Source organism: Plectropomus leopardus, chromosome 20 (genome assembly GCF_008729295.1).
Source record: "Plectropomus leopardus isolate mb chromosome 20, YSFRI_Pleo_2.0, whole genome shotgun sequence".
Lineage (NCBI taxonomy): Eukaryota > Metazoa > Chordata > Actinopteri > Perciformes > Serranidae > Plectropomus > Plectropomus leopardus.
In genome coordinates, this window is record NC_056482.1 from 25,126,340 (window position 1) to 25,152,006 (window position 25,667).

At 47.0% G+C, this 25,667-nt stretch overlaps 1 protein-coding gene across 3 annotated transcripts; it reads right to left on the reverse strand.

The window, feature by feature from the left end:
- apc (APC regulator of WNT signaling pathway) lies at nt 1–24,532 on the reverse strand. Of its 3 annotated transcripts, none has more exons than XM_042509986.1 (17): nt 24,436–24,532; nt 19,494–19,649; nt 14,082–14,169; nt 13,421–13,640; nt 12,439–12,547; nt 12,252–12,365; nt 11,688–11,750; nt 10,765–10,815; nt 10,594–10,680; nt 10,153–10,330; nt 9,863–10,063; nt 9,521–9,616; nt 8,234–8,373; nt 7,973–8,050; nt 7,651–7,767; nt 6,854–7,068; nt 1–6,751 (listed from the first exon to the last, which is right to left on the reverse strand). In XM_042509986.1, exons 2-17 carry the CDS (start codon nt 19,626–19,628, stop codon nt 1,798–1,800), a joined length of 6,846 nt encoding a protein of 2,281 aa, XP_042365920.1. In that variant the 5' UTR covers nt 19,629–19,649; nt 24,436–24,532; the 3' UTR covers nt 1–1,797. The 3 variants fall into 3 exon arrangements, with proteins under 3 accessions (XP_042365920.1, XP_042365921.1, XP_042365922.1); XM_042509987.1 differs by lacking the exon at nt 24,436–24,532 and adding an exon at nt 21,521–21,545; XM_042509988.1 differs by lacking the exons at nt 19,494–19,649; nt 24,436–24,532 and adding an exon at nt 17,431–17,522.
- Nucleotides 24,533–25,667: the final 1,135 nt, after the last annotated feature.

Here is a 25,667-nt window from a genome sequence, read left to right on the forward strand (position 1 = left end):
TTCAGGTTTGCAGCTAAAATGTTGAACTTTATTTCATCATTAGTTTTTTTAACATCTGACCAAAAAGTGGCTTTCCAGCATCAACAGAAAAACAGTGAGTCAAGTTATAGCCATGAAGAACACTGTGGAAACTGTTTTTTGGCAAAAATCACTTTAGTTTTAAATTATGTGCTTCAAAGGTTTGAAGGTTTACAGCAATAACTTACATTTTACAGTGTTATCTGTTTCCAAGGCGACAGAGCAGGAAGTTCCCACCAACAGACCATTTATCAAATAAAAGTCTCTAAATTCACCAGGAAGTTCGGTAACTGTTCCTCCCATCAGGGACTCAACTGGAACCAGTAAGTGTTTCCAGTCCATCCGCTGGTCTCTGAGTGAACATCTGGTTTTAAACCGTCTGACAGAGTTAAACATCTTTACAAAGAGCTCCTGTTCAGCTCGTCTACGCATCAACTCGTTTGCTCTCAAACTTCTGCAGCCGATTCATCATCTCATCTGATGCAGCTGTGAACAATGCAGGAGGACATTTTTAATATGTGTGGACATCCTCCGAGGTGTCACATCCCCAAAGACAAAATAACTGACGGGGACAGCTCGGATGATTTCCTGTTTACTACGGAAGGAGTCGGTTTGGAGGAGCAGCAGGAGGACAGACACTGAAGCTCACGGATATCCTGCTGACCAGGCCGAAACAAAACATCAGTACCAATGTCGATGGACAACGTTCGGGCTCAGGCAGGTCGACGAGGTGTCACTTTGTTTAAAATCCAGATGGTCTGATTCACTGCGATGCTCCGCTCCGTTAAACTGATGCAACCAACCAAACCGAAGCTGCTGATCGTTGAAGATCTCGACTGACTGAACCACCGACAAGATGAACTGAGACGGTTTTATTAGTCTGTCACAGAGTTTTTTACGCGCAATTATTTAATTATAGAAGCTGCCACAAACAAGTCATTTATACTGCACTTTGGGCACAGACGGAGCAGCAGAACATATGGAGCAGTGAAAGTGAAACAGAACCGTTCATTCATGCTCCATCCAATCAGCTCTAAACGAACCCTTTAAACGCCAAAGTCACACAATGACACAAACTACCTGACTGACGGAGGCAGCAGCAGAGCAGCCGCAGAGCAGCAGCAGAGTTCACAGATGTTGAATCAGTGATTTCTCTGCAGTCTGAAAACTCTGAAGAGGAAATAAAAGAGTTTCCTCATCAGGTTCAGTCTGACAAAAAGGTGGAAAAACATGATCAACGCATGTTTCACATTTAAACTGATACTGATGTTTTTCTGTCCACAGTAGGACGTCTCTGATCTTTCAGGTTGAGGACATAAGATGTTTTGGGTTTTGTTTGGACGTGTTTTGGACGTCTCTGATGTTTCAGTTTCAGTGTCTGTCTTAATTCTGCTCCTTCAAACTGACTGTGGACGAAAACACGAACTGTCCCTTTAAGGAGAGACACAGAAACTTGAGATCAGCTGAGACGCTACCGCGAGCTGAAACATCACCATCATCGTTACATCACCATAGTAACTGTCATCTTTAAGGGGGCGGGGCCATGCAGGGACACAGGCAGAGGGGGTGGGGCTAAGCGCTACACGTTATTTTAGTGGTAAAAAAAACATAAAAAGTTTGACTGACATGTGGGAGGAGCCAATGAGGGGAGAGAGGGAGGTGAGGTGGCGGGGCTTCGCCTACAGTTCAGATCACAAACACTTCCCGTTTCTGCATATTTACACTTCCTGTCCTGGCTTTCTTGTATCTACCTATTTCAAGTCTACTTCCTGTTTCTCTTCACACTGACGTCACAATGTACGACCCACGCTCTCCACCACTGCTGCCGCCGCCGCTGCCCTCTCCGCCCTTGGGCTCCCGTTTCTTGGTGACAGGCGTGGGGATGAGTGAAGGTCGTGTCGGGGTCGTCGAGGACGAGGTGGTGGTAGTCGTTGGTGCGGCGGTGGCGGTGACATCAGCACTGCTCTTCCTGGGGCTCGGCGTGTAGTTGAAGGGGCTGACTCTTGCTGCCACAGCACCGCTGCGCTGCTGACTGCGCTGCTGCTGCTGCTGCTGCTGCGGCTGCGGCTGCGGCTGCGGCTGCTGGCGTTCAGGCTGCGGTTTGTCGTCGAGGCTCTCGCAGCTGCGGCGCAGGTTAAGGTTGGAGGAGGAGGACGAGGAGGAGGAGGGGATCTTTGAGGGGGCGGGGCTGTCGATGACGGGTGGAGCGTTGGTGGAGGAGGGAGAGCGAGCTGAACATGAAGAGGAGGAGCGCGGGTTGTTGACGGGACAGTCCTCCAGACGCACCCACACGTCTTCTGATTTGTCCGTGAAGCTCCGCCCTACTGATGAGTCAGCGCCACTCTTTGCCTTTCTCCATGTCCCCTTCGACCTCACGGCGCTCTCCTCCTCGCTCCTTCCCTTCTCGCTGGACTCTGATGACGCCGACAGCACTGATGATGAGCTTCCTGTCCTCTTCCACGTCCCTACGCGTGGTAACGACGTCGAGTGCTTACCACCGCTCCCTCCTCCTCCGCCGCCACTGTTTTCCCGTTTCCAGGTGCCGGTGCGGCTGAAGCGTGATGATGTCACATCCTGCGGGCGTGATGGGCTCTCTGAGTGCGAGCGGTTGATGTCGTGTCTCCTGGTTGTTGATGGTAACGGCGTGTCAGGGCTGGACGGTGACTCTAATCCTGTTGCAGCAGCCACTGCTGCGGCCGCAGACTCCTCCAGCTTCCTCTTCAACGTTGGGCTTGGCGCCTCTTTGATGAAGGTCGACTGACGGACCAGCGCTGGCTTTTCTGGCTCCGCCTTCTGCTTCTTGAGCGCCGCAGAGCCACTGACCCTCGACGCCGACTCGCTCCTCGGGATGCCGCCGCCGCTCCTCACTGTCCCGCTCTGTTTGGCCGGCCTGGAAGCCGACGAGGATGATGATGACGCACTTCCTGGAGACGCCGTACGCGGCGCCTGTAGCAGCCTCCCTCCTTTCTGATTGGCTGCTGTGGAAGAGCGAGACGGCGTGGAGTCCCGAGAGGACCCGCCTCCTCTGTCGGCACTGTCGCCGCTCCCTGGCGCTTTTGCCACAGCAGCTGCTCTGGGTTTGCTCCGCCCCCTGGCAGCTGGCTCTGCCCTTGGCTTGCCCGTAATCAGACTCCTGTAGACCTTCTTCCCACCTCTCAAGGCCTTCGCCGCCTCCTCCTCCTCCTTCCTGGCCTCCAGTGTGCTGCGCTCGCCACCCTTCAGGATCCTTGCCCCTCGCTTAACCGCTGCCTCCTCCTCCTTCTCCTCCACCTCCTCTTCTGCGTTGTTATTGGCTGCTGGCAGGCGGAACGGCGAGCCCACGGACTTCAGGGACAGCACAGAGTCCGAGTCTGATGATGGTTGGCGGGACAGTGATGAGGCGGCTGCAGCCGCGGCATTTAGACTGCTGACGATGGAATTGGCGCCTTCCTGAATGGCTTTCCAATCAAACGACTCTGAGTCAGGGGAGGCGGGGCTTCTTGGGACCTCTGAAGGCTCCTCCTCAGCCAAAATGTCATCTTCAGACTTCGGGACAGGAAGTTGCGTGGCGGTGGCAGCCTTCTTCTTCTTCTTGGGCATGGCAGAGCTGATGCACTCCTGCAGCAGGTCGTCCTCTGAGTCGATGCTCAGTGAGCTCAGCGACGAGTTCCTGGAGAAGCAGACGGGCGTGTCCTCCACGTGAAATGCTTTGGGGGCATAGCCGCTGGTCGCAGGGGGACGTGGCTTCAGCTCTTCCTGTGGGGGAGGAGGAGACTTCATTCCTGCCTTGCCTCCATCTTGCTGCTCGGAAGGGGGCGGCGGCGGTGGCGGCGGTGGAGCGAACTCCTTGTTGTTGTTCTCCTGGTCGATGTCGCTCAGCGAGCTGAGTGAGGAGTTCCTGGAGAAGCATACAGGCGTGTCCTCAATGGCGAACTTCTGCTTCTCGTCTGACGCTGTGGCGTTGGTCACAGGTTTGGTTCGAGGGAAAACCGCCGCCGTCTGCTGCTTCCTCTTTCTGCCATCTTCTTTAGTTTTCTTCTCTTCGTCCTTCTCGCCACCGTCGTCTTCGTCGAAGTCGAGCGAGCTGAGCGAGTCGTTGCGTGAGAAGCAGCATGGCGTGCCCTCGATAGGCGTGTAGTGATGCGGCGAATCAAAGGCAAACCCTGGTTTTGCTTTGGCAACTGTTGCCGTGGCGACGCCGTACGCCACCCGCTGAGGCATCGGCTTCACGGGTGATGTCGGCTTCTTCTTCTGCTGCTGCAGGCTGAGAGGGGGCGGGACTGGAGGAGGAAGAGGTGGGGCTTGGAGGTGCTCGCTGTTGGCAGCTGCTCTGATTGGTTTTCTGGGTTTGGCTTTAGGCATGGCGGCGCTGATGCATTCAGCAAGGATGTCGTCACCGTTCTCACCCTCAGGAAGTCCGGCCCCTCTCCTCTGGCTGGTAGTGGGCAGGGCTACTGGTGCAGCTGCTGCTGCCTCCTCATTAGGCGGGGAGTCAATGGTGAGGTCACTGAGCGAGGTGGCGGTGGAAAAGTTAAGTGGTGTTCCCTCAACACAGTAAACTCTGGGCACCTCCTCTGGTGGCGGCAGCGGTACGTCCTTCCTCTGCTGTGAATGAGTGCGGCTTTGAGGTGGGAGGAGCTTGTAAACAGGAAGCTGGCTGGGTTTCCGTGGTGCTGCTTGTTGCTGTTTCTTTGGTTTCCGTGATGACTTGGGCATCGCCATGTTGATGCACGCCTCCAGGATCTCAATGTCGTCATCATCGTCCGATTCGTCGAGAATGGGTTTCACTGCTGCCGGATCCTCCTTCCTGTCCTCCTTTGCTCCCTCCTCCTCCTCCTTCAACTCTGCAGTGATGTACGGCTCGTCCAGACTGAGCGCGCTCAGACTTGAGGCTCGTGAGAAGCCGTGCGGCGTGCTCTCAGTGGCAAAGTGCAGCAGGACATCGGCGCTGCTCTCCTCCTCATCCTTCTTCTTTGTCTTCTCCTCCTTTGCGTTCTGTGCTGGCGGTGGCAGCGGCGGTGTTTTGGCGCGGCTCGGTGGCATGGTCTGTCCTGGGCTGTCAGGCAGGTCGCTGGGGCTGACCACGCCGCTCGGCACGCCACTGCACGGTTCGCTGGAGCGCACGGAGCTAGCGATTGAGGAGGTGGAGAAGCTGTCGAGGGAGCTGACGGACGTGCAGCGGCTGAACATCAGCGGGGTCTCCTGAGCGTACGGCTGCTCCGGAGGACTCTTCGGAGTCCTGGCGCCCGATGATGTGACATGGTGGTGGTGATGGTGGTGGGCGTGGCCATGATGGTGATGGTGACCTCGTCTTCCCCTTGAGGATGGGGCGGCCACAGCTGTGGCGGTCTGGCTCTCCGCCTCCTTCTGCTGTCGCTGCTGCTGCTCATGTGCATCTTTCTCGCTAACAGGAAGTGTTGGATAGTCATTACTGCCGCCGCCGCCGCCGCCGCTGCTCCCGCCCCTCCTCTTCCTCCCGATGACATCACCATCTTCCTCTTCCTCCTCTGATGACAGCGAGGAGAGCGAGCTGCCTCTGGAGAAGCAAATGGGCGTGTCCTCCACGCAGTACGTCTGCGTTGACTCCTGGTTGCTTTTTGGCACCGTTCGATTGGCTGAGGATGCGGGGGGCCGGAGCTTGTTTGTAGAGGAGGACGGAGGAGGAGGGACAGAGGGTGTGGCGGTCTCTTCTGGCTTGAACAGCGGTTTGCGGGTGGCATCCGCGCCGTATTTTAGGCTGTAGTCAATTGGCTGCTCACCTGTCGACTCGCCACCGTAGTTTGATGCCCCCGTGGTCACGCCGTAGCGTTGCTGCGGAACAGACGCCATGCGGCTGCTGGTCGGCGCTGAGTCGCCGCCGTCATTCCTCCTCCCCAGCCTGGTGTCCAGCTCGTCATCCTCGTCGCTCTCGATGCTGCCGCGGTGACTCGGACTCTGTCTCCCAGAGTTCAGCTGCTCGTCGGAGTACTTCAGGCTGTAGTTGATGGGCGTGTCCAGCTCCGCGCCATCATCGTCCGCCATGTGGTTGGCGCTGCGGATCTTGTGTGCCAGGTCAGCTGGGTACTTCCTGTAGACACAGCACTTGTTGGCGCCGCTTTCGTCTGAAGAGTAGAAGGGCTCTGATGACGGTTTGGTCTTGCCACGGTTGCCGTAGCCGTCAGCGCTGGTCACACTGTTGAGACTGTCGCTAGACGCTCGCACACTGGGCGGGAACACCGGGCGAGCGTATGCCGCTTCCTCGCTTGTCCTCTTTGATCCATCTCCGTTCTTTGGGCTCGAGAGCACTGGCGTGTTGGCGTACGAACGTGTTGTGCTCCCTCCTCCGCCTCCAGCACCATTACATCCCCGCCCCTTCCTGTGCGCCGCCTTGGGGCTCAGGTTGTCAATGTTGTCGAAGGTCTCTGACAGCTGTTGGGCGTCCAGCTCCTCGAACAACGCCTTTTGTTTGCGGGCGTGCAATGACGGGGCGCCAGCGCCCGGGGACACCACGCTGGCGTCCTTGTAGCGCGCCGGCCGGTTAGCCATTAGGTTACGCAGGGCGGCAGCGCTGCCCATGGCGATCATCTTGTGCCGTGAATGAATGAGGTTGCGCAGCATGCCCACAGCGCCCAGCTCCCATAATGCCTCCTGGTCTTTAGCGTCTCTGGCTGACAGGTTCCAGAGTGTCCCGCAGGCGTTGGACACAATGGTCAAACTATGGGACTTCAGGTGCTGCAGCAGCGTCGGCAGGCAGCCATGTTCACGCAGGACCTGCCTGCAAGACGACACACAGGGAGAGAAACATCAGTGCTTCTCTACGCAGCTGGCCCAGGTTGTCTACCTGTTTACTGTTGTTTACCTGTTTACTGTTGTTTACCTGTGCGCCTCATTGGTGGCAATGAGGCTGGACACGTTGCGCAGGATGCCGCCACCACTCTCAATGATGGCGAGTGTGTTGGTGTGGCTGCGGTGTGTTAGTGTTCCCACCAGAAAGGCCAGAGCCCCGTCTACGGCGCAAATATCCGCCTTATTCTCGGTACAGTGAGCTGACAGGTTCCAGAGCGCGCTTAGTACGGACTTCAGGGTCGACTCCTGGAGAAGCAGAAGAAGAAAAACAAACCGATTTAGACACAGATCGCCTATCAATATCTGACGCTTCAGAGCTTCTGCCGACCACCACAGAATGACTCACCGCCATGCTCATCACACAATGTAAACACATAACCCCGCCCCCCCGCCACATGACTCATTCCTTAAAGGGACCCTGAAGAAAACCAGGAGCCAGAACCTTCAGCTATTGCGCCCCCTTCTGTGGAACCATGGACCATTTTCAGTCCAGAAGACAGAAACCGTCTCCACGCTTAAGAGTCGACTGAAGACTTTCCACCTTGAAACAGCTTTGAGTTAGGGCTGGCTCTCATAGTTAGAGCTGGCTCTCATAGTTAGGGCTGGCTCTCATAGTTAGGGCTGGCTCTCATAGTAGAGCTGGCTTCATAGTTAGGGCTGGCTCTCTAGGGCTGGCTCTCATAGTTAGGGCTGGCTCTCATAGTTAGGGCCTCTCATATTTAGCGCTCTCATAGTTAGAGCTGGCATACAGGGCTGGCTCTCATAGTTAGGGCGACATAGTTCACGCAGTTAGGGCTGGCTCTTGGGCCAAACTTTGTTTTTATTTACCTTCTGGACCTCGAGAGCACAGCCCGTCAGCGCACGCACACTGCCGACTTCACGCAGCGTCTTCTTACTGTTGACATCCGCACGCCACGACAAGTTCCTCAACACGCTCGCTATCACCTAAAGAAATAAACAAAAGGAAAAATAAATTTTCCAAAACTGAGACAGAGTTCATGTCCACCACTCTGAACACAATAATAAATGTAAGAAAAACATCTGAGCAAGAAATAAAAACATCTCAGTGACAACAGAAAAATTAAAATAAAACCAGGAGAAACAGTTACTACAGAACTCAGGGGGTTGCCATGGTGACAGGTGAGTTTACCTGCTGCAGGTCTTCACTGTCAGATTTGAGCTGTGCGACCATCGCTCTCATACAGCCCTTCATCGAGCACAGCGTGGCCTGATGGGAAAACAACCACGTACAGCTTAGATCTGACTGGCTCCTGAGACGTGTGTGTGTGTGTGTGTGTATGTGTGTGTGTGTGTGTGTGTGTGTGTGTGTGTGTGTGTGTGCGCGCGCGCGTATGTGTGTGTGTGTGTGTGTGTGTGTGTGTGTGACATGTTGTTTGTGTTTTTTTCCAACCTTATTGGCAACGTCTCCAAAAGTGAGGTTGGTGAGCGCCATCCCGGCGTATCTCCGCAGAGTGACGCTGTAGTGGTCGCTGCTCAGACCAAACATCTCGCAGTCCACCTGCAGCAGCTCCGCCACCGCCTGCAGACCGCCTGCAGGGACAAATAACCCAGTGAACCAGACAGGAAACACATTTAAAGGACAACACCAGAAACTCTGAATACAACCAACACTGACTGAAAAAACATCACAGCATCTTCCTGACAGCTCGAAAAAATCAGCAGACAGCTCCTGAAATCAGCCGACAGCTCCTTAAATCAGCCGACAGCTCCTGAAATCAGCCGACAGCCGACAGCTCCTGAAATCAGCCGACAGCTCCTTAAATCAGCCGACAGCTCCTGAAATCAGCCGCAGCTCCTTAAATCAGCCGACAGCTCCTGAAATCAGCCGACAGCTCCTGAAATCAGCCGACAGCTCCTGAAATCAGCCGACAGCTCCATAATCAGCCGACAGTCCCGGCTGAGGAGACGCTGAGATCTCTGAGCAGAAACAGACTCTGGTGGAAGTTACAGTCTGCTGTGAAAATATTAGTTTAATCAATTTAACTTTATTTCTAGCCCATCATCATGCTTTACAGCAGGCACCGCCCCTCTGTGCTCGGACCCTCACATCCAATGAGGAAAAACTCCCAAAAATACTACTGAGTCAACGTCAGAGTATCTGATGTTTACCGTTTCGTCATTTCAAATATACTACAATATTGAAAGTAAAGTATTTATTCTGTAGCCTAATTTTAAGTTTTTAATTCTAAATCTACATTTCTTGATATTTTTTCCTTGTTATTTGAAAACGTTTTTACTGACTTTTTGCAGTTTGTGAGAGATTAATGCCTTTAAATGACTGTGGAAAGAATCTGATGGCTTCACAAAAAAATGATTCAGGTTTCTAAGGGTTAATAAAAAAGCAAGTGGTTAGAATTATAACATTTACTCCGTAGAAAATAAAGTCTTTCTCTCCTTCCCACTGGTTCATTCCTTCATCCTTTCCTCTCTCCTTCCTTCCTTCCTTATCCAAGAAGTGACTAAAATCTTTAGGGGGATGTAGTGGAGTAAAAGTGAGTAAAAGTGCACATTTTATTTTAAAAAATGTAGTGAAATAAATGTGTTGTTGCTTATAGACATAAGCAACAACACCAGTGTATAAGAATAAATAAACTATAATTCTCTCTGCCGGCATCAGAGCGACTGTAACAAAGCGCGATTTCCCTCCGAGGATCCGTGAGGTATTTCTGATTCTCACCGAGTTCGTTCATCGCGTGTCGATGTTCTTCATCGAAGGAAAGTTTCATGAGGACGCAGACGGCCGGACAGATCTGATGCTCCACTGGAGACGGCACTGAAGACAGTCAAAAAAATAATAATCATTATAGATTAGATCAATAAACAAACTGAGGACAAAGAGTCAAATAATAATAATCATTATAGATTAGCTCAATAAACAGAAACTGAAATGAGCGGGAAAAAACATCCCGGATTACAAACAGAAACATAACCGTCGACGGCTGTCGGTGATGTAAATACAGTTCGATCATGTGATCGGAGGACCCTCCTGATTGGCTAGTGTGTGTGTGACATCACTCACTGGGGTTGTCCTCCTGGTCGACGCCCCTCTCGTGGTTCTCCTGCCAGCTCCAACACGCCTCGCAGTAATGACGCACCTGTTCCAACAGGTGGAGCACTCGGATCTCACGCCGGCCTCTCTTATCGTCCGGCTGACTGTGGACGATGTTGTGCAGCGCCGCTGACGCTCGGGCACGAGCTTCTTTGCTGCCCCGAGAGTTACCTGGGCAACAGGAGGCAGGTGAGATGACAGAGTTACCATGGCAACAAAAATCAATGGATCAAAGGACAGAAACATCCCCTAAGGGTTACCTAGCAACAGGGAATCCTTGTCGTTGCCGTGCAGCAGCTGGATGAGCAGCGGCAGACAGCCAGACTGTCGCATAGCGATGCAAGAGTCCTGCGAGCTCGACATGGCGAGCAGCGTCCGTGACATGTCGTCTTTATCATGAGTCCCCAACATGGACAGAAGACTGTACACCATCTCTACCTGCAGGGGGCAGCACACACAACATTTTACAGCAAGCACCCACAGTCAAATTTTCACAGCATATAATTACAAACTATTTAAAATATGCACCCACAGACAACTTCTTACAGTGTACAGCCACTAATTTTTACAGTGTGCACCCACAGACAACTTTTTACAGCATGCACAGAGGCGATGTCGTTCAGGGAATTCAGTATTCTGGTTGCTGATTGGTTGCTGAGGTGAGAAAACATTAGTCGGGGTTACTGAGCAGAAGAGCCAACCTTGGTTCCCAGGTGGCTGGTGATTCGTCGAGGCACAGAGTAGCTCGCCTCATTGGCCGGCTCGTGGTCCAAACGGCTGCTGGAGCTCTAGAGGAGGAAAAACAACAGATTTAAAAAGAAAAGAGATGTTAAGTGAAGAGCACAAAGAAAAACAAAGGACAGGTCGCTCACCTGAGCTCCAGGTAATCCGCTGCCATCGCTCGCCCCCTGACCTTCCTCCACCTGAGAGAGAACAGGTGACCGATAAATAAATGAACAAATATCTGTCTGACATATTCATCTAAAATCCTAAAAAAGGTTAACCCTTTGAGGAATTAACTGCTGAAGAATTTAAAAACCAAAACAAAAGATTTAGGGTAATTTAAATGTAGACAATGTAAAAAGTCTATAAAACTCCAGTTTTTACAGAATTACTGAGAAAACAAAACAAACGTGTGAACATCAGCAGCTGTTAATAAACGACGACAGACGCGGAGGGAGGAGCTAAAAACATCACGTCTGTCGTCTCAATGGCAGCGTATGTTGCCTTCACGGGTGTGAAGTTACCCATGATGCCACGGGCTTTAACACACCCACACCGTCACAGACGTAGCGAACCCTGAGTTGGACACAGTGTGGACGGCCCTGGTGGACGAGACGTCCCTGATGAAAGCGGACTGGTCAGTCCACCTCAGACGAGCTCGGACCAGAGAAGTTCTGTCTTTACAGGCTGAGAGTCAAAACGTCCACCACAAAACACACCAACATTTTTAAATAAAAGTCACAAAAACACGTGTGTGTGTGTGGGTGTGTGTGTCTCACTGTGTGTGTGTGTGTGTGTGTGTGTGTGTGTGTGTGTGTGTGTGTGTCTCACTGTGTGTGTGTGTGTGTGTGTGTGTGTGTGTGTGTGTGTCTCACACCGTGTGTGTGTGTCTCACTGTGTGTGTGTGAGTGAGTGTGTGTGTCTCACTCTGTGTGTGTGTGAGAGTGTGTGTGAGTGAGTGTGCATGTGTGTCTCACTGTGTGTGTGTGTGTGTGTGTGTGTGTGTGTGAGTGAGTGTGTGAATGTGTGTGTGTGTGTAAGTGAGTGTGTGAGTGTGTGAGTGTGAGGTTACCTGTAAACGAGCTCCCAGTCTCAGGATGTCTTTCTCGATCTGCTGAATGCGAGACACTCGAGCCTGAGGACACAGAGGAGGACACAGAGGAGGACACAGAGGGGAGGACACAGAGAGGAGGACACAGAGGAGGACACAGAGGGGAGGACACAGAGGGGAGGACACAGAGGAGGACACAGAGGGGAGGACACAGAGGGGAGGACATAATGAGTCAGAGCTGAAGACGACAGACCAGCTGAGTTAATGAAACCAGTTTATCTGCTGGTTACGGCCGGGCCGCTGCGGTGCATTGTGGGAAAGGGTGGCCCTCATTTATCTCTCGCCGGCTGAGACAGAGAGCAGGACAGGAAGTGGTCTTTGTGTCAGCCGGTCAGAGTGACGCCTGATAACAGATTTACCGCCCCGCCATCAGTCCTCGCCGTCTCAGACCGGCTGAGACCCGACGGGGAGTTTCACCGCAGCCCGCGCTCACGTGCACACCGCTGAGCGCCGTGTGCGGAGGTGAGCACAGGTGGCGGTTTCTGTCGTGCACTGATTTGATGGGCGAGGTGAGCGCAGGCATACCTGAGCCCTCCTCTCCATCTCCTGACAGGAGCCCAGCTGCTCCTCCATCGCCGAGCGGATCTGGCGAGCTTCGAACTCCAGCTGGCGGCGGCTCATGTCGGTCTGCAGAGTGAACTGAAACACAAAGCCGGTGAGTGACGGCGCCGGCCCGACTCTGACGAAAGCTTACACCTGATCAGATAGTTACGTTCTCCGTGAGCGGCAGACTGTCGATCCTCTTTGTGAGGTTCTGCAGCTGAGCGTAGTACCAGTCCTTCTCCTTCTCCTCCTTCTCCAGCTCGGCCAATAGGAGAGACCTGTCCGGGAGCAGCAGCCAATCACAAAGCAGAACAAAACACACAGGAGGGACAATAAAAAACAAGAAAGACAAACATCCAGCAGTCCAAAAGAGTCCACTGTACGACCTTTAGAACCAAAATTAACCCTTCGAACACAGAGACCCTCAATCTATTTAACGTTTCTGCTGCAGACAGGACTACTTTTAATCGTCCACGGGACGGGGCTGCACGCCATTAATCGTCCACGGGACGGGGCTGCACGTTACACTGAGAGGATTTATAATCAGGAGGTTGGAGCTCTGACTCCTTGTCAGGTAAGAGCAGGGGTTTAAAGCTGCCCAAGCGCACAGAGCGACATCACTGCGACACTTTTTTCCTCCATGTGAGGGTTAAAATAAATGCAGTTCACATAATCCGCCTGAAATCAAATATGTTTTTTAAACACTTGAAGATCCGCTCACCTCTGAAAGTGAAGGTCACCCAACAGAAACAATAAAAACGGACGGTCAAAGTAGAAATTTAAGGTGTGCTGATAAATTCACGCCGTCATCTCCTGCACTGAGGAACACTACAGGCAGTAGTACTGATGAGTAGTACTGATGGTGCTGTCGGTAGTACTGATGGTGCTGTCAGTAGTACTGATGGTGCTGTCAGTAGTACTGATGGTATTCCCTGTAGTACTGATAGTATTCTCTGTAGTACTGATAGTATTCTCAGTAGTACTGATGGTATTCTCAGTATTACTGATGGTACTCTCAGTATTACTAATGGTACTCTAAGTAGTACTGATAGTATTCTCTGTAGTACTGATGGTATTCTCTGTAGTACTGATGGTGCTCTCAGTAGTACTGATAGTATTCTCTGTAGTACTGATGGTATTCTCAGTAGTACCTCTCTTTCTCCAGCTCCTCCAGGCAGCGGTCGTGGCTGTCTCTGCCCGCAGTCGGCAGCCCTCTCCTGGGGATGCCGGTGGCGGTCGGGCCTGGAGCTCCGGATCCTCCTGCTGCTCCTCCAGGAGCTCCTGAACCAGAAGAGGCCGAGCTGGAAGAGGACGAGGGGGGCTGGGGAGGCCTGGACCTGGGCTTAAAACCTGCAGAGTCCAGGCTCATCTCTGGAGGAGGAGACCACGCACAGAATGAGTCAGTCAATTATCTTTCTACACAGCAATTTTAGTTTTTAAACATAAATAATACAAAATAATGAAGAAAAAGTCTAAACGTGTCAACAGTCGCGTTAGCAGCATTTCCCTTCACGGATCACTGCAGACACAAACATGTTCCTCCTGCTGAGTGAAGCAGTTTCATGTTACATGTTTTTTGTTCATGTTGTAGTTTTGTGTTGTTAATGTGTTGGTGTGCAGTAAAATCTCAGAGCAGAGCCTGTCACGATCCAGACTCATTAATAATAATAATAACAGTTGTAATTACATTAATAATAGTACTGGTAATAAAAATAATAATAATGATGATAATAATAATAACAACAGTAATCTAAAATAACATAACAACAACAACAATAATAATAATAATAATCTTGTGTTTGTTTCATTCACCTTTCAGTTTCTCGATGAGCTCCAGCTGAGAACCAGACGCCTCTCCAGACTCTTCTTCTATGGTGCCCTGCAGCTGCTTCAGCACTTCCTGTTTTACATGAGTTGAGAAAATACAAGCAGTACAGAGTCTTTCAATGAACACATGAATAATCAGTAATATAAAACTAAATTAACACATGAATGATCACAGTGATATCATCACAAAATGGCTTTAGGGAAAATAGAACTACTTGTATGGCAATTCTTGACCTAACTGAACAAATAAATGATGCTGCAGGTAAAGGTGAGTGTGGTACTGGGATTTTTCTTGATTTATCGAAAGCCTTTCATACTATTGATTTCGAAACCCTCCTCGGAAAACACCATCCTTATGGTGTCAGGAGTACAGCACTTCGATGGTTCAGAAGTTATTTGTATGGAAGGGAGCAATAAGTATATGTAAACTGTATCAGATCTCAAAATGAAACCATCAAATATGGGGTCCCTCAGGGATCAATTCTTGGACCACTCCTCTTTATCTTATATATAAGTGATTCTGTAAATTGTTCTAGTATCTTACACAAAGTAATATTTGCTAATGATACAAACCTATTTTTATCTAACAAAAACTTAGATCATCTCCAAAATAATATACATGAGGAATTGATTAAGCTAAACACTTGGTTTAAATGCAATAAATCATCCCTTAATACAAGCAAAACACATTTTATAGTATTCCGCTCAAATAGGAACTGAAATAATACTGTAGACACATCAAGATAATCATAAAGCTATCGAGAGGGTAAAATCCATAAGATTTCTTGGGGTTTATATTGATGAATATCTGAACTTTAAAACCCATATTGATGAATTAACAATGAAATTATCCAAATATGTTGGCCTATTTTTCAAACTGCGACATCTCCCACTTGAAGCTCTTTTAACTTTGTATCAGTCACTATTTGAGCCTCACTTAAATTATAATAATGTTATATTGCAGCACTTATCTTAGTTATTACAAGAATCTACAGATCCTGCAAAAGAAAGAGCCATAACATGGTCCAGCAATAAATGCTCCCTCAGACCCTCTGTTTTATGAATATAAACCTCTTCAAGCTCAAGTGTAGAAGTTTCAGTATGACTTGCAGAGGTCCACAGATATGGACCCAACCTGAAAGCTCAATAAAAATGTCTGTATCTCTGAAACAACAACAGCTACTAAAATATGTGCTTCCTAGAACCTCGTGTGACTGCTGTTTAAAAATTATCATTATTTTGTTTTATTATTATTACTATTCATTGTTGTGTGTGTGTGTATGTATGTATATGTATGTGTATGCATGTACTGTTTTGTAACGTATTATTATTATTATTATTATTATTATTATATTTTAGATCTTTGAGTAATTTTGAATGCTCTTGTTTTAGACTACAGACAAGTTGAAGGATGAAATTTACATCTGCAAACTTGTATGTTTTTTCACATGTCTAATTTTACTTAGATCATGTTTGTATTTACATGTTTATCAACTCTGTCAATAAACAATAAACAAACAAACAAATAAATATAAAACCTCTCAATGAACACATGAATAATCAGAAATATAAAGTAGGACTGGGGCGACATGTCAACATAATCGATTACGTCGTACCGTTTCACGCAGCGCTGTGCGTGTTGTTTTTGTTTCAGCGCTTGTGTATCAGGTTAGAGCGCGCACGCTGCGCCCCTGAGCAGCGCCTGTCAGGCGCGTCTGAGCCGCACGTCAGCTGCAGAACAGTCACAGAAACGGTGGCTCGCCGTTTTTTTACGTAACGCTCGTGTTAGTTGACTCTGTACCGCTTTATACTGCAGTTTAGTCTCTCTGTCACAGAGATGAGGAAATACTAAGACTTTTGTTTTACCTCGACTTCCTTGCTTCCCTTTCAAAACAAAAGCCCCCTGACTGTGTCTCTCTGTGGACAGAACGCCATCAGCTGCTGATACAATGCATTTTATTTTGAAACATTGACAGGATGTGGTTGTCAGCTGTGCAGGAGCTTGTATAACGTCATAAATGAGAGGAACGTGCTTATAAATATGAAAACACAGCAGTCACATCAGCAGGCAGCGGTGCGCCTTAAGGCTGGACTGTTGTGATGCAGAAAGAAAGGACGAGTTATAATTATTTCTGTTAGAGAAAAGTTTGAGTGTTATTCAAACTGCAGTAATTTCACTGTCAGATGTTTTGTTGGACTGTTAGATTTGAGGTTTGTTACTGAAACAAAGAGGAACTTTTGTTACTCCTGTTGGATTGTTAAATGTAGATTACACTACATTCCTTTGACTAGAGTGGAACAAGCTCGCATTAGTTTTATTTTGGAGAGACTTTATATCAGACTGTCAAACACACAGATTAGCAGTTAAGTCTGGGCTAGTTTTTGTTGGGGAATAATGCCCTGCAGTGTATGACAAGTTTTAAAATGTTAATTTCAGTAAATTCTTTGTTATATTAATCAAGTAATAAAAAAAAAGTTAGATCAATAAAAAAAAAATAATCGATAGATTAATCGATTAATCAAAAAATAATCGATAGATTTATCAATCAAAAAATAATCGTTAGGTGCAGCCCTAATATAAAGAACACATGAATAATCAGTAATATAAACCCTCTACATGAACACAAATAATCAGTAATATAAAGCCTCTACATGAACACAAATAATCAGTAATATAAAGCCTCTACATGAACACAAATATTCAGTAATATAAAGCCTCTACATGAACACATGAATAATCAGTAATATAAAGCCTCTACATGAACACAAATAATCAGTAATATAAAGCCTCTACATGAACACAAATAATCAGTAATATAAAGCCTCTACATGAACACAAATATTCAGTAATATAAAGCCTCTACATGAACACATGAATAATCAGTAATATAAAGCCTCTACATGAACACAAATATTCAGTAATATAAAGCCTCTACATGAACACATGAATAATCAGTAATATAAAGCCTCTACACGAACACAAATAATCAGTAATATAAAGCCTCTACATGAACACATGAATAATCAGTAATATAAAGCCTCTACATGAACACAAATATTCAGTAATATAAAGCCTCTACACGAACACATGAATAATCAGTAATATAAAGCCTCTACATGAACACAAATATTCAGTAATATAAAGTTAAATCTGGTAAATTGTCTGTCTCTCTGTCTGTCTCTGTCTCTCTCTGTCTGTCTGTCTGTCTGTCTGTCTCTGTCTGTCTCTGTCTGTCTCTGTTTGTCTCTCTTACTGTCTCCCTCTCTGTGTCTGTATCTCTGTCGGTCTCTCTGTGTCTGTGTCTCTGTCTGTCTCTGTCTCGGTGTGACTCACCACAATGAATCCACAGCGTTCGAACAGCGACATGAAGCAAACTAACAACACTCACTCTGTCTCTCTGTCTTTGTCTGTCTGGCTGTCTCTGTGTCCATCCACAGTAAACAGGAAACAGGAAACAGGAAGTGTGTGTGTTAGAAGGGGAAGGACATGACAATAAAACTACAAGACCGAGACAGAAGCAGGAAGAATGGACGACAAAAACTTCAGGACACAGGAACGGGAATAACACAGAATATTACAAAACAATGAAAATAAAAAATCAAACCTACAAATAACAGAAAGTTATGAAATAAATAATGAAAAAGAATAGATCAAAACTGATAAATAACTGAAAGTTCTAAAACAATACATAATAAAAAAAGAAAAAATCAAACCAATGAACAACTGAGAGAAAGTTATAAACAATACATGTGGCAGGAAAAAGATAACACATGCAGAAAATCAGAAAATGAATTAAAAGAGAGACATGAAGACAGAGTGAGGACAGACAGAACAAGAGACAAACAACAAAAAGACAAGACGACGCTCCTAAACAAGAGAAGAAGACTCCCAGAGCGAAGACAAAGATCCTCTAACACACAGAGTGCTCGCACTACGACAGGTTTCCTCTAAAAACAAAGATCCTCTAACTAATGGAGCGCTCACTCTGAATAACAACACGGAGCTGAAGCTCAGATCAGCACCTGATTGGTGGAAAACACCACACAGAAAGAACGCGTCGTCCCTCTCTCACTTCCTGTTCAAGGCGGGAATATCTCGCCGTTATTTCTCCTCTCTGCTTTGTAGAAAAGCTTCGATCACCGTGTGGAGGACAGACTGTCTCTTCTTAAAGCCGGCAGAGGACACGGAGACAGCACCGAGTCAGACGGACAGTCTACAGGACAGACCATGAACAAGACGGACCATGGACAGGAAGGACAGTGTGTCGTTTTGACGGCGTTTTCTGTGTGTTTCAAAAATTAAATGTTTTCTTTTAAAATGCCAAATTCTAAAAGAGAGAAAAAAAAAAGAAAAAAACGCCAATATTTTTTTAACAAAATAGAAAAATACGCCAGAAAATTTGAAAGAAATAAAACCTAAAGGTTTCCTTTGAAAGCACTGTGCACTGTGTAAAATTTCAGCAGTATTACAGTAGTACTGTGTGTAGAATTTCAGCAGTATTACAGTAGTACTGTGTGTAGAATTTCAGCAGTATTACAGTAGTACTGTGTCTAGTATTTCAACAGTATTTTACAGTAGTGTGGGTAGTGTCTCAACAGTATTTCAGCAGTATTACAGTAGTACTGTGTGTAGAATTTTATTACAGTACTGTTTAGAATTTCAGCATATTACTGTAGTACCGTGTCTAGTATTTCAGCAGTATTACAGTAGTACTGTGTGTAGAATTTCAGCAGTATTACAGTAGTACTGTGTGTAGAATTTCAGCAGTATTACAGTAGTACTGTGTCTAGTATTTTCAACAGTATTACACAGTAGTACTGTGTGTAGAATTTCAGCAGTATTACAGTAGTACTGTGTCTAGTATTTTAACAGTATTTTAGATGTAGTGTGGGTAGTGTCTCAAGAGTATTTCAGCAGTATTACAGTAGTAATGTGTGTAGAATTTCAGCAGTATTACAGTAGTACTGTGTGTAGAATTTCAGCAGTATTACAGTAGTACTGTGTCTAGTATTTCAACAGTATTACAGTAGTACTGTGTGTAGCAATTCAGCAGTATTTCAGTGGTACTGTGTGGAGTATTTCAGAAGTATTTCAGCAGTATTGTGTGTAGTATTTCAGCAGTATTTCAGTAGTATTGTGTGTACTATTTCAATAGAACTGTATGTATTATTCCAGTGGTATTTCAGCAGTATTTTAGTGGTACTGTGTGTAGTATTTTGGTAATACTGCGCGTACTAACCTTCACGTTGGAGGCCTCGGTCTCCAGTTTGGTCAGGTGGTACTGTGTGTAGTATTTTGGTAATACTGCGCGGACTAACCTTCACGTTGGAGGCCTCGGTCTCCAGTTTGGTCAGGTGGTACTGTGTGTATTTTTTGGTAATACTGCGCATACTAACCTTCATGTTGGAGGCCTCGGTCTCCAGTTTGGTCAGGTGGTTGGAGTTGTCCTGCAGCTCCTGTCTCAGGTTGGAGTTCTCCATCTTTAAAACCTCCACTTGCCTCAACAGCTGGTCGTACGACGCCGCCGCCATGTTGGACAACCCCCGTCTGACCTGCAACACACAAAACACCAACCAATCACAACGCAGTACTCCTGCAGTACTCCTGCAGTACTCCTGCAGTACTCCTGCAGTACTCCAGTGATGGAGTAGTTGAGTACTGCAGTAGTGGAGACAGTACTGAGGTACAGCTGTATATACTGTGTGTGTGTGTGTGTGTGTGTGTGTGTGTGTGTGTGTGTGTGTGTGTGTGTGTATGAGTGTATGTGTGTGTCTGAGAGTGTGTATGTGTCTGAGAGTGTGCGTGTGTGTATGTGTGTACGTGTGTGTATGTGTGAGTGTGTGTGTGTGTATATGTGTGTGTCTGAGAGTGTGTGTGCGTATCATGTGATGTTTACACTCTGTTTCTAACACTGATGTCACTGTTTGACTGTCACATGATTCACCAGCTGATCACAACACACACACACACACACACACACACACACACACACACACACACACACACACACACACACACGCACACACACACGCACACACACACACACACACACTGTCTGCGGCCGTCACTAACACTGAACACAAACACTCTGTGATGACATCATATATTGATTATTGACATGCTGTCCTCATAAACCCCATCAGTACACAACTACACACTGTCCACCATCTACACACCGTCTACACAACCTCAGACTCACCCTGGGTCTGGGTCTGCAGCTGTCTCAGACCCTGGGTCTGGGTCTGCAGCTGTCTCAGACCACTGGGTCCGGGTCTACAGCTGTCTCAGACTCACTCTGGGTCTGCAGCTGTCTCAGACTCACTCTGGGTCTGCAACTGTCTCAGACCCTGGTGGTGGATTCTCTTTGTTTCATGAGACTCACACACACAGTGACAGGGCTACCTGTCAGCATCACATGGCTAACTGATAATAACTGATAATAACCAATAATTCTGGGGGTTTATCGATGGACTTGAGTTGTTTTGGTGCAAGTTTCAGTGACTCTGTGTCAGGTGGTAGCTGCTGAGAGATGAGGTCACGCTGTGTTAGCTCGTGCTAACCGTCAGAGAGAACAGGAGAGCCTCTCACATTCCATCGATGCTGCATCACAACTATTTGGGCAAAATACACCCGACCCCGAAATTTCACTGAAATTAATTCTAAAATTGGCAGCATGCGTCTCTTTTTTTTCCTTATTTATTTAAAACAAACCTCACAGCGCTCGCCTCAGCGCTCGCCTCACAGCGCCCGCCTCGCAGCGCCCGCCTCGCAGCGCTCGCCTCGCAGCGCCCGCCTCGCAGCGCTTGGCGAGGCAGAGACTGAGCTCTAAACCGAACAGTGTGGCTGATAAACGGGTCAGAGACAGGCTGTACAGCAGATTTCTAAATATATCTGATCAATAATTAATCAATCCCTAGGTGATTGATAAGGACCAAACACAGCCCATCTGAACACGTAACCATCAATGATGAATCCATCCCTTAATAATCGATCGTAGTGATCGGCTGGAACAGATCATCCTCTGCTGCTTTCTGTCTGCCTCCATCACCGCTCGGCCATTTTCTCTCCACCCCTCCTCCCTCCCTCTCTCCTCCACCCGTCCTCCTGCCTCCCCCATCATCCCTCTCTCCCTCCATCATCCCTCATCTCTCCCTCCATCATCCCTCACTCTCAGGAAACACCCGAAATGAATAAAATCCTCTAAAGAAGAAAAACAGACCAAAAAACAGACAATGAAAGGAGAAGATCAACCTCCCGCTCATCCTCCATCCTCCCCCCGTCCTCCCCCCGTCCTCCCCCTGCCCCCCCTCCTCTGTCCTCCCCGTCTGTCTCTATAAGCCTTTGACATGAGACGGACCCAGAGGAGGACAGAGGACAAAGGATGAATAGATTGTGGATAAAGAAAGAGAAAATGGCAGCTCACCCCATCGCCGTCGCCTCCATCACCCTCCCTCTCTGTTGACAGAGGACAGTCAGCTGGGCCGGCCAGCAGCCAATCACAGCTCAGGGAGGGGGAGGGGCTGACTCCCCCTAGCCTCCTCCTCCCAGCATGCTTTGCAGCAGCTACTGCAGACACACACACACACACACACACTGCAGTCTGATCAGTGCTAAACATCATGATTTATTATTACAATAATTATTGTTTTTGATCCAAAATACCAATAAAGATCATAGCATAACACACACACACACACACACACACACACACACGTGTACACACACAGACACACACATATATATGTGTGTACACACACACATATATACGTGTGTGTGTGTTTGATGGCTCCTCCCTCAGCTTTGTGACACTTGACAGTTTTTGACGTTGTTAAACAGCTGACAGTCTCAATAATCTGTTCCCGTTGTTGTAAATCTGTCCCTCAGAACCGCGAACATCTGTCTGTTTAAAGGGAACAATCATCACTCACATCCGGCTCAGAGGACTCTGCAGTAGACACGCAGGTTTTTTTAGCGATCAGCTCCCTAACCGGCGAGATGCGACGACGCGCCATCAGTAATAACCGCGCATGTCTATCTAAGCAACTAAAACACCAAATACAACTGCAGCAGTCCGGTCGGGACTCGGTCCTCCCTCATGTATAACGGCCCAGCGGGTCTAACCCTAACCCCAGCGCCGTGCCTGACCTGACCCCACGGCAGGCCAAGCATTGTTTCTTTTTCTTTTTTGAAGGAGGTTGTAGACCCCGTCCCAGCGGGACAGGGAACATAAATATTTTTAAAGCTCAACGGCAAAATCGTTGTGAACACATCTGATCTGAGATCAGTTTTCTTCCTCAACACCTGAAGGCTCCGGTTCAAACCGAACTCACACGGCCTCAGTTCCACCGAGTCCATCAGCGGCAGGTAGTGGCCGAGGCACGGCCTCCGGAGCCGGACGCTCTGATCAATGCTCATTGTCACACAGAGCGCACCTGAGCAGCGCACCTGAGCAGCGGAATACGTGGGAGGTCTATTTTTGTGGACATGGACAGCAACCGCGTCAAACCACATAGAGCGGATTGTACCAGGCAGGAAGTCAAGCAGCATTGCAGCCAGACAATTTTCAAATTAAAACACCTTGTGCAGACTCAGGATCATGTTTAACTTGGCTAAAACGTTACATACAGTGTCCTCACTGAGACACGTTAGATTAGGACGGACTCGACGTGAGCTGCTGATCACGCTGAAACGTCTCGATGCGTCAATAATCCTGTTCATGACGTTTGTGTAAAATGATTACTGATACACAGAGAGGCCGGGCGGATCAATACACTGTGAGCAGCTCAACTATGAAGTGACAATGATTAGATTGAATAGAGTAGCTTGATTAGTGATTAGACAAAAGAATTGACGGGGATCACCTGATTTTATGTGAAATCATGATAAAAGAGCCACCGGTCCAACGACCTTTCTATGCACTTCCTGTGACATCACTCTGTGACAGTTACAAAATGGACGAATGATTACAGAGCGACAGACTGCTGATAATAAGCTGATGGCGCTCCATGAGGACAGCAGAGCGTCCTCACCGCTCACTCCGACTCACACTGAACACGGATCCATTTCAAACGCTCACCAACAAAATGACGAATGCTGCCATTAAATCGTCTCCTCTTTGTCCTCTGTCCTCACAAAATGTCCTTAATCCAGCGTCAACTTCTATACCCTTCAACATAAAACTCATAGCCTTGATACCTTCAAAATAAAACTTCTAACTTCTATATCCTTCAAAGTAAAACTCATAGCATCTATACCCTTCAAAATAAGACAAAGAAAACAGTAAAATCAGCTCAACCCAAAATTCAGTCGATTACAGACAGTTTTACACCATGTGTTGAAGAAGAATAAAGCAGTTCTCAAGGCTACACTGCAGTACTGCAGTACTACTACAATATAAGTATGACAGTACTACTGCGATATCCAAGCAGTACAGTAGCAGTATGACAGGAGTATTGTAGAGTCGTAAATACTGCAGCAGTATCAGTGTTTCAGAGTCCTCTATGACAATAACAGCGGCTGTTAGCTTTAGTAGTACTGCAGTAGCACTGCTCTAAAATATAACTGCAGTAGTGCTTAAGTGTTACAGTAGTATTATACAGTAGTCTTACTGCAGTAGTGCTTAACTGTTAAAGTGGTATTGTGTAGTATAACTTCAGTAGTGCTGTAGTACTATTACAGTGGTATTGTACAGTAATATTACTGCAGTAGTTCTGTGATAGTACTACAGTGATATTGTACAGTAATATCACTGCAGTAGTGTAGTGGTATTGTACAGTAATGTTATTGCAGTGATATTGTACAGTAATATCACTGCAGTAGTGTAGTGGTACTGTACAGTAATATCACTGCAGTGATATTGTACAGTAATATTACTGCAGTAGTGTAGTGGTATTGCACAGTAATGTTATTGCAGTGTTACTGTAGTACTGCAGTCGTGTTGCTATCACAGTAGCAGCAGTTGGCTGCTGTTGTAATACTGTAGTAATGTTATACGGTAATACTACTGCAGCAGTGCTACAGTAGCATCACACAGTAACAGCATTGTAGTATTTTAGTAGTATTTCGGTGGTATTTCGGTGACAACAACAGCACGTCCGTTAGCAGGTAGCAGTTAGCTGAACATGGCAGTCCGGCTATCACTGACCCGGTACTTTAACGTTATTTCCCCGCAAACATCCACAAATATCCGCCGTGCGCCGTTTTATGTCGCACCGGGCGCTCCTCTCCGTCCCCGGTAGAGCCGGTTACCGGCCCCGGTCGGTCCGCAGACCCGTCCAAACACCGACACTCGACCAAAACAAACGGTTAGCACAGAGCTAAGCTAGCGGCCGTCCTTACCTCCAGAGTCCGCTTCAGACGGCGGAGATTCCCGGGACCATCCCCGGGGAAACACGCAGCCGGGAACCGGGCCGTCAGAGCCGGCAGAGGCCGCTCACGGCTCCGTCACAGCGGGGAAACAGTTCAACAAAGTCTGCACAAGTTTTCACCACCAGGGCCTTTGTGTCCCGGAGAAACTGCTGCTGCTGCGGCCCGCCATCTTGTGTCTGCTGAGGTACAAGTACTACCACTGAGGTACAAGTACTACCACTGAGGTACAAGTACTACTACTGAAGTATTATTACTGTAGTAACTACCAGGGCCTTTGTGTCCCGCAGAAACTGCTGCTGCGGTCTGTACTACTACAGGAATGCTATTACTGAAATACAAGTACAATTACTGAAGTACTAATACTTAGAGAAGTATTAACTGAAATACTATATACTATAACTCACTGAAGTACGATCACTGAAGCACAAATACTGTAAGAAGTACTCACTAAGAACTATTACAGTAAAAGGTACTCTTTGAAGTACTCTATGCAGTACTAATACTGTAAGAAGTACTCTCTGCAATACTAATACTGTGAAAGGTTCTCCCTGAAGTAATCAATGAGGTAGTGATATTGTAAGAAGTACTCTGAAATACTAATACTGTAAGAAGTACTTTAAAATATTTATTTACATATGTACTTTATGTAGTTGTTGTTATTGTGAATAATAATTAGTTAATTAATAATTAATACAATGATAATTGATTAATTTGCATTTTAATATTAATGACTTACTATTTTTTGATTAGTTAGTGATTTTTAGATTCATCATTTAGGTTTATTGATAAATGACTGATATTTATATTCATAATTTAGTATTAATGATTCAGTTTTATATTAATGATTTAGGTTTATGCATTGATTACATTTATATGCATAACTTTTACTACTATTATTTATTTATTGATTTATATATATTCCTAATTTAGTTCTATTGATTATACTTTTATTCATCATACAGCATTATTGATTTATTGATTATATTTATATTAATATTTTTTATTATTGATGGCACTGTTGTAGATCTTTATTGTGAAGGGTCCTTCAACTGAACTGTGTTCCACAAGCTTTTACTGTGAAGGTCTCTGCAGGAAACAGCGGTTTTGAAGATGGTGGCGGTTCCTGTAGCTGTTTTTTTTTTTTTTAAATTAAATTCTGTTAAACTTTAATAACACAAAAGGTAGAAACAGTAACAGAAAGC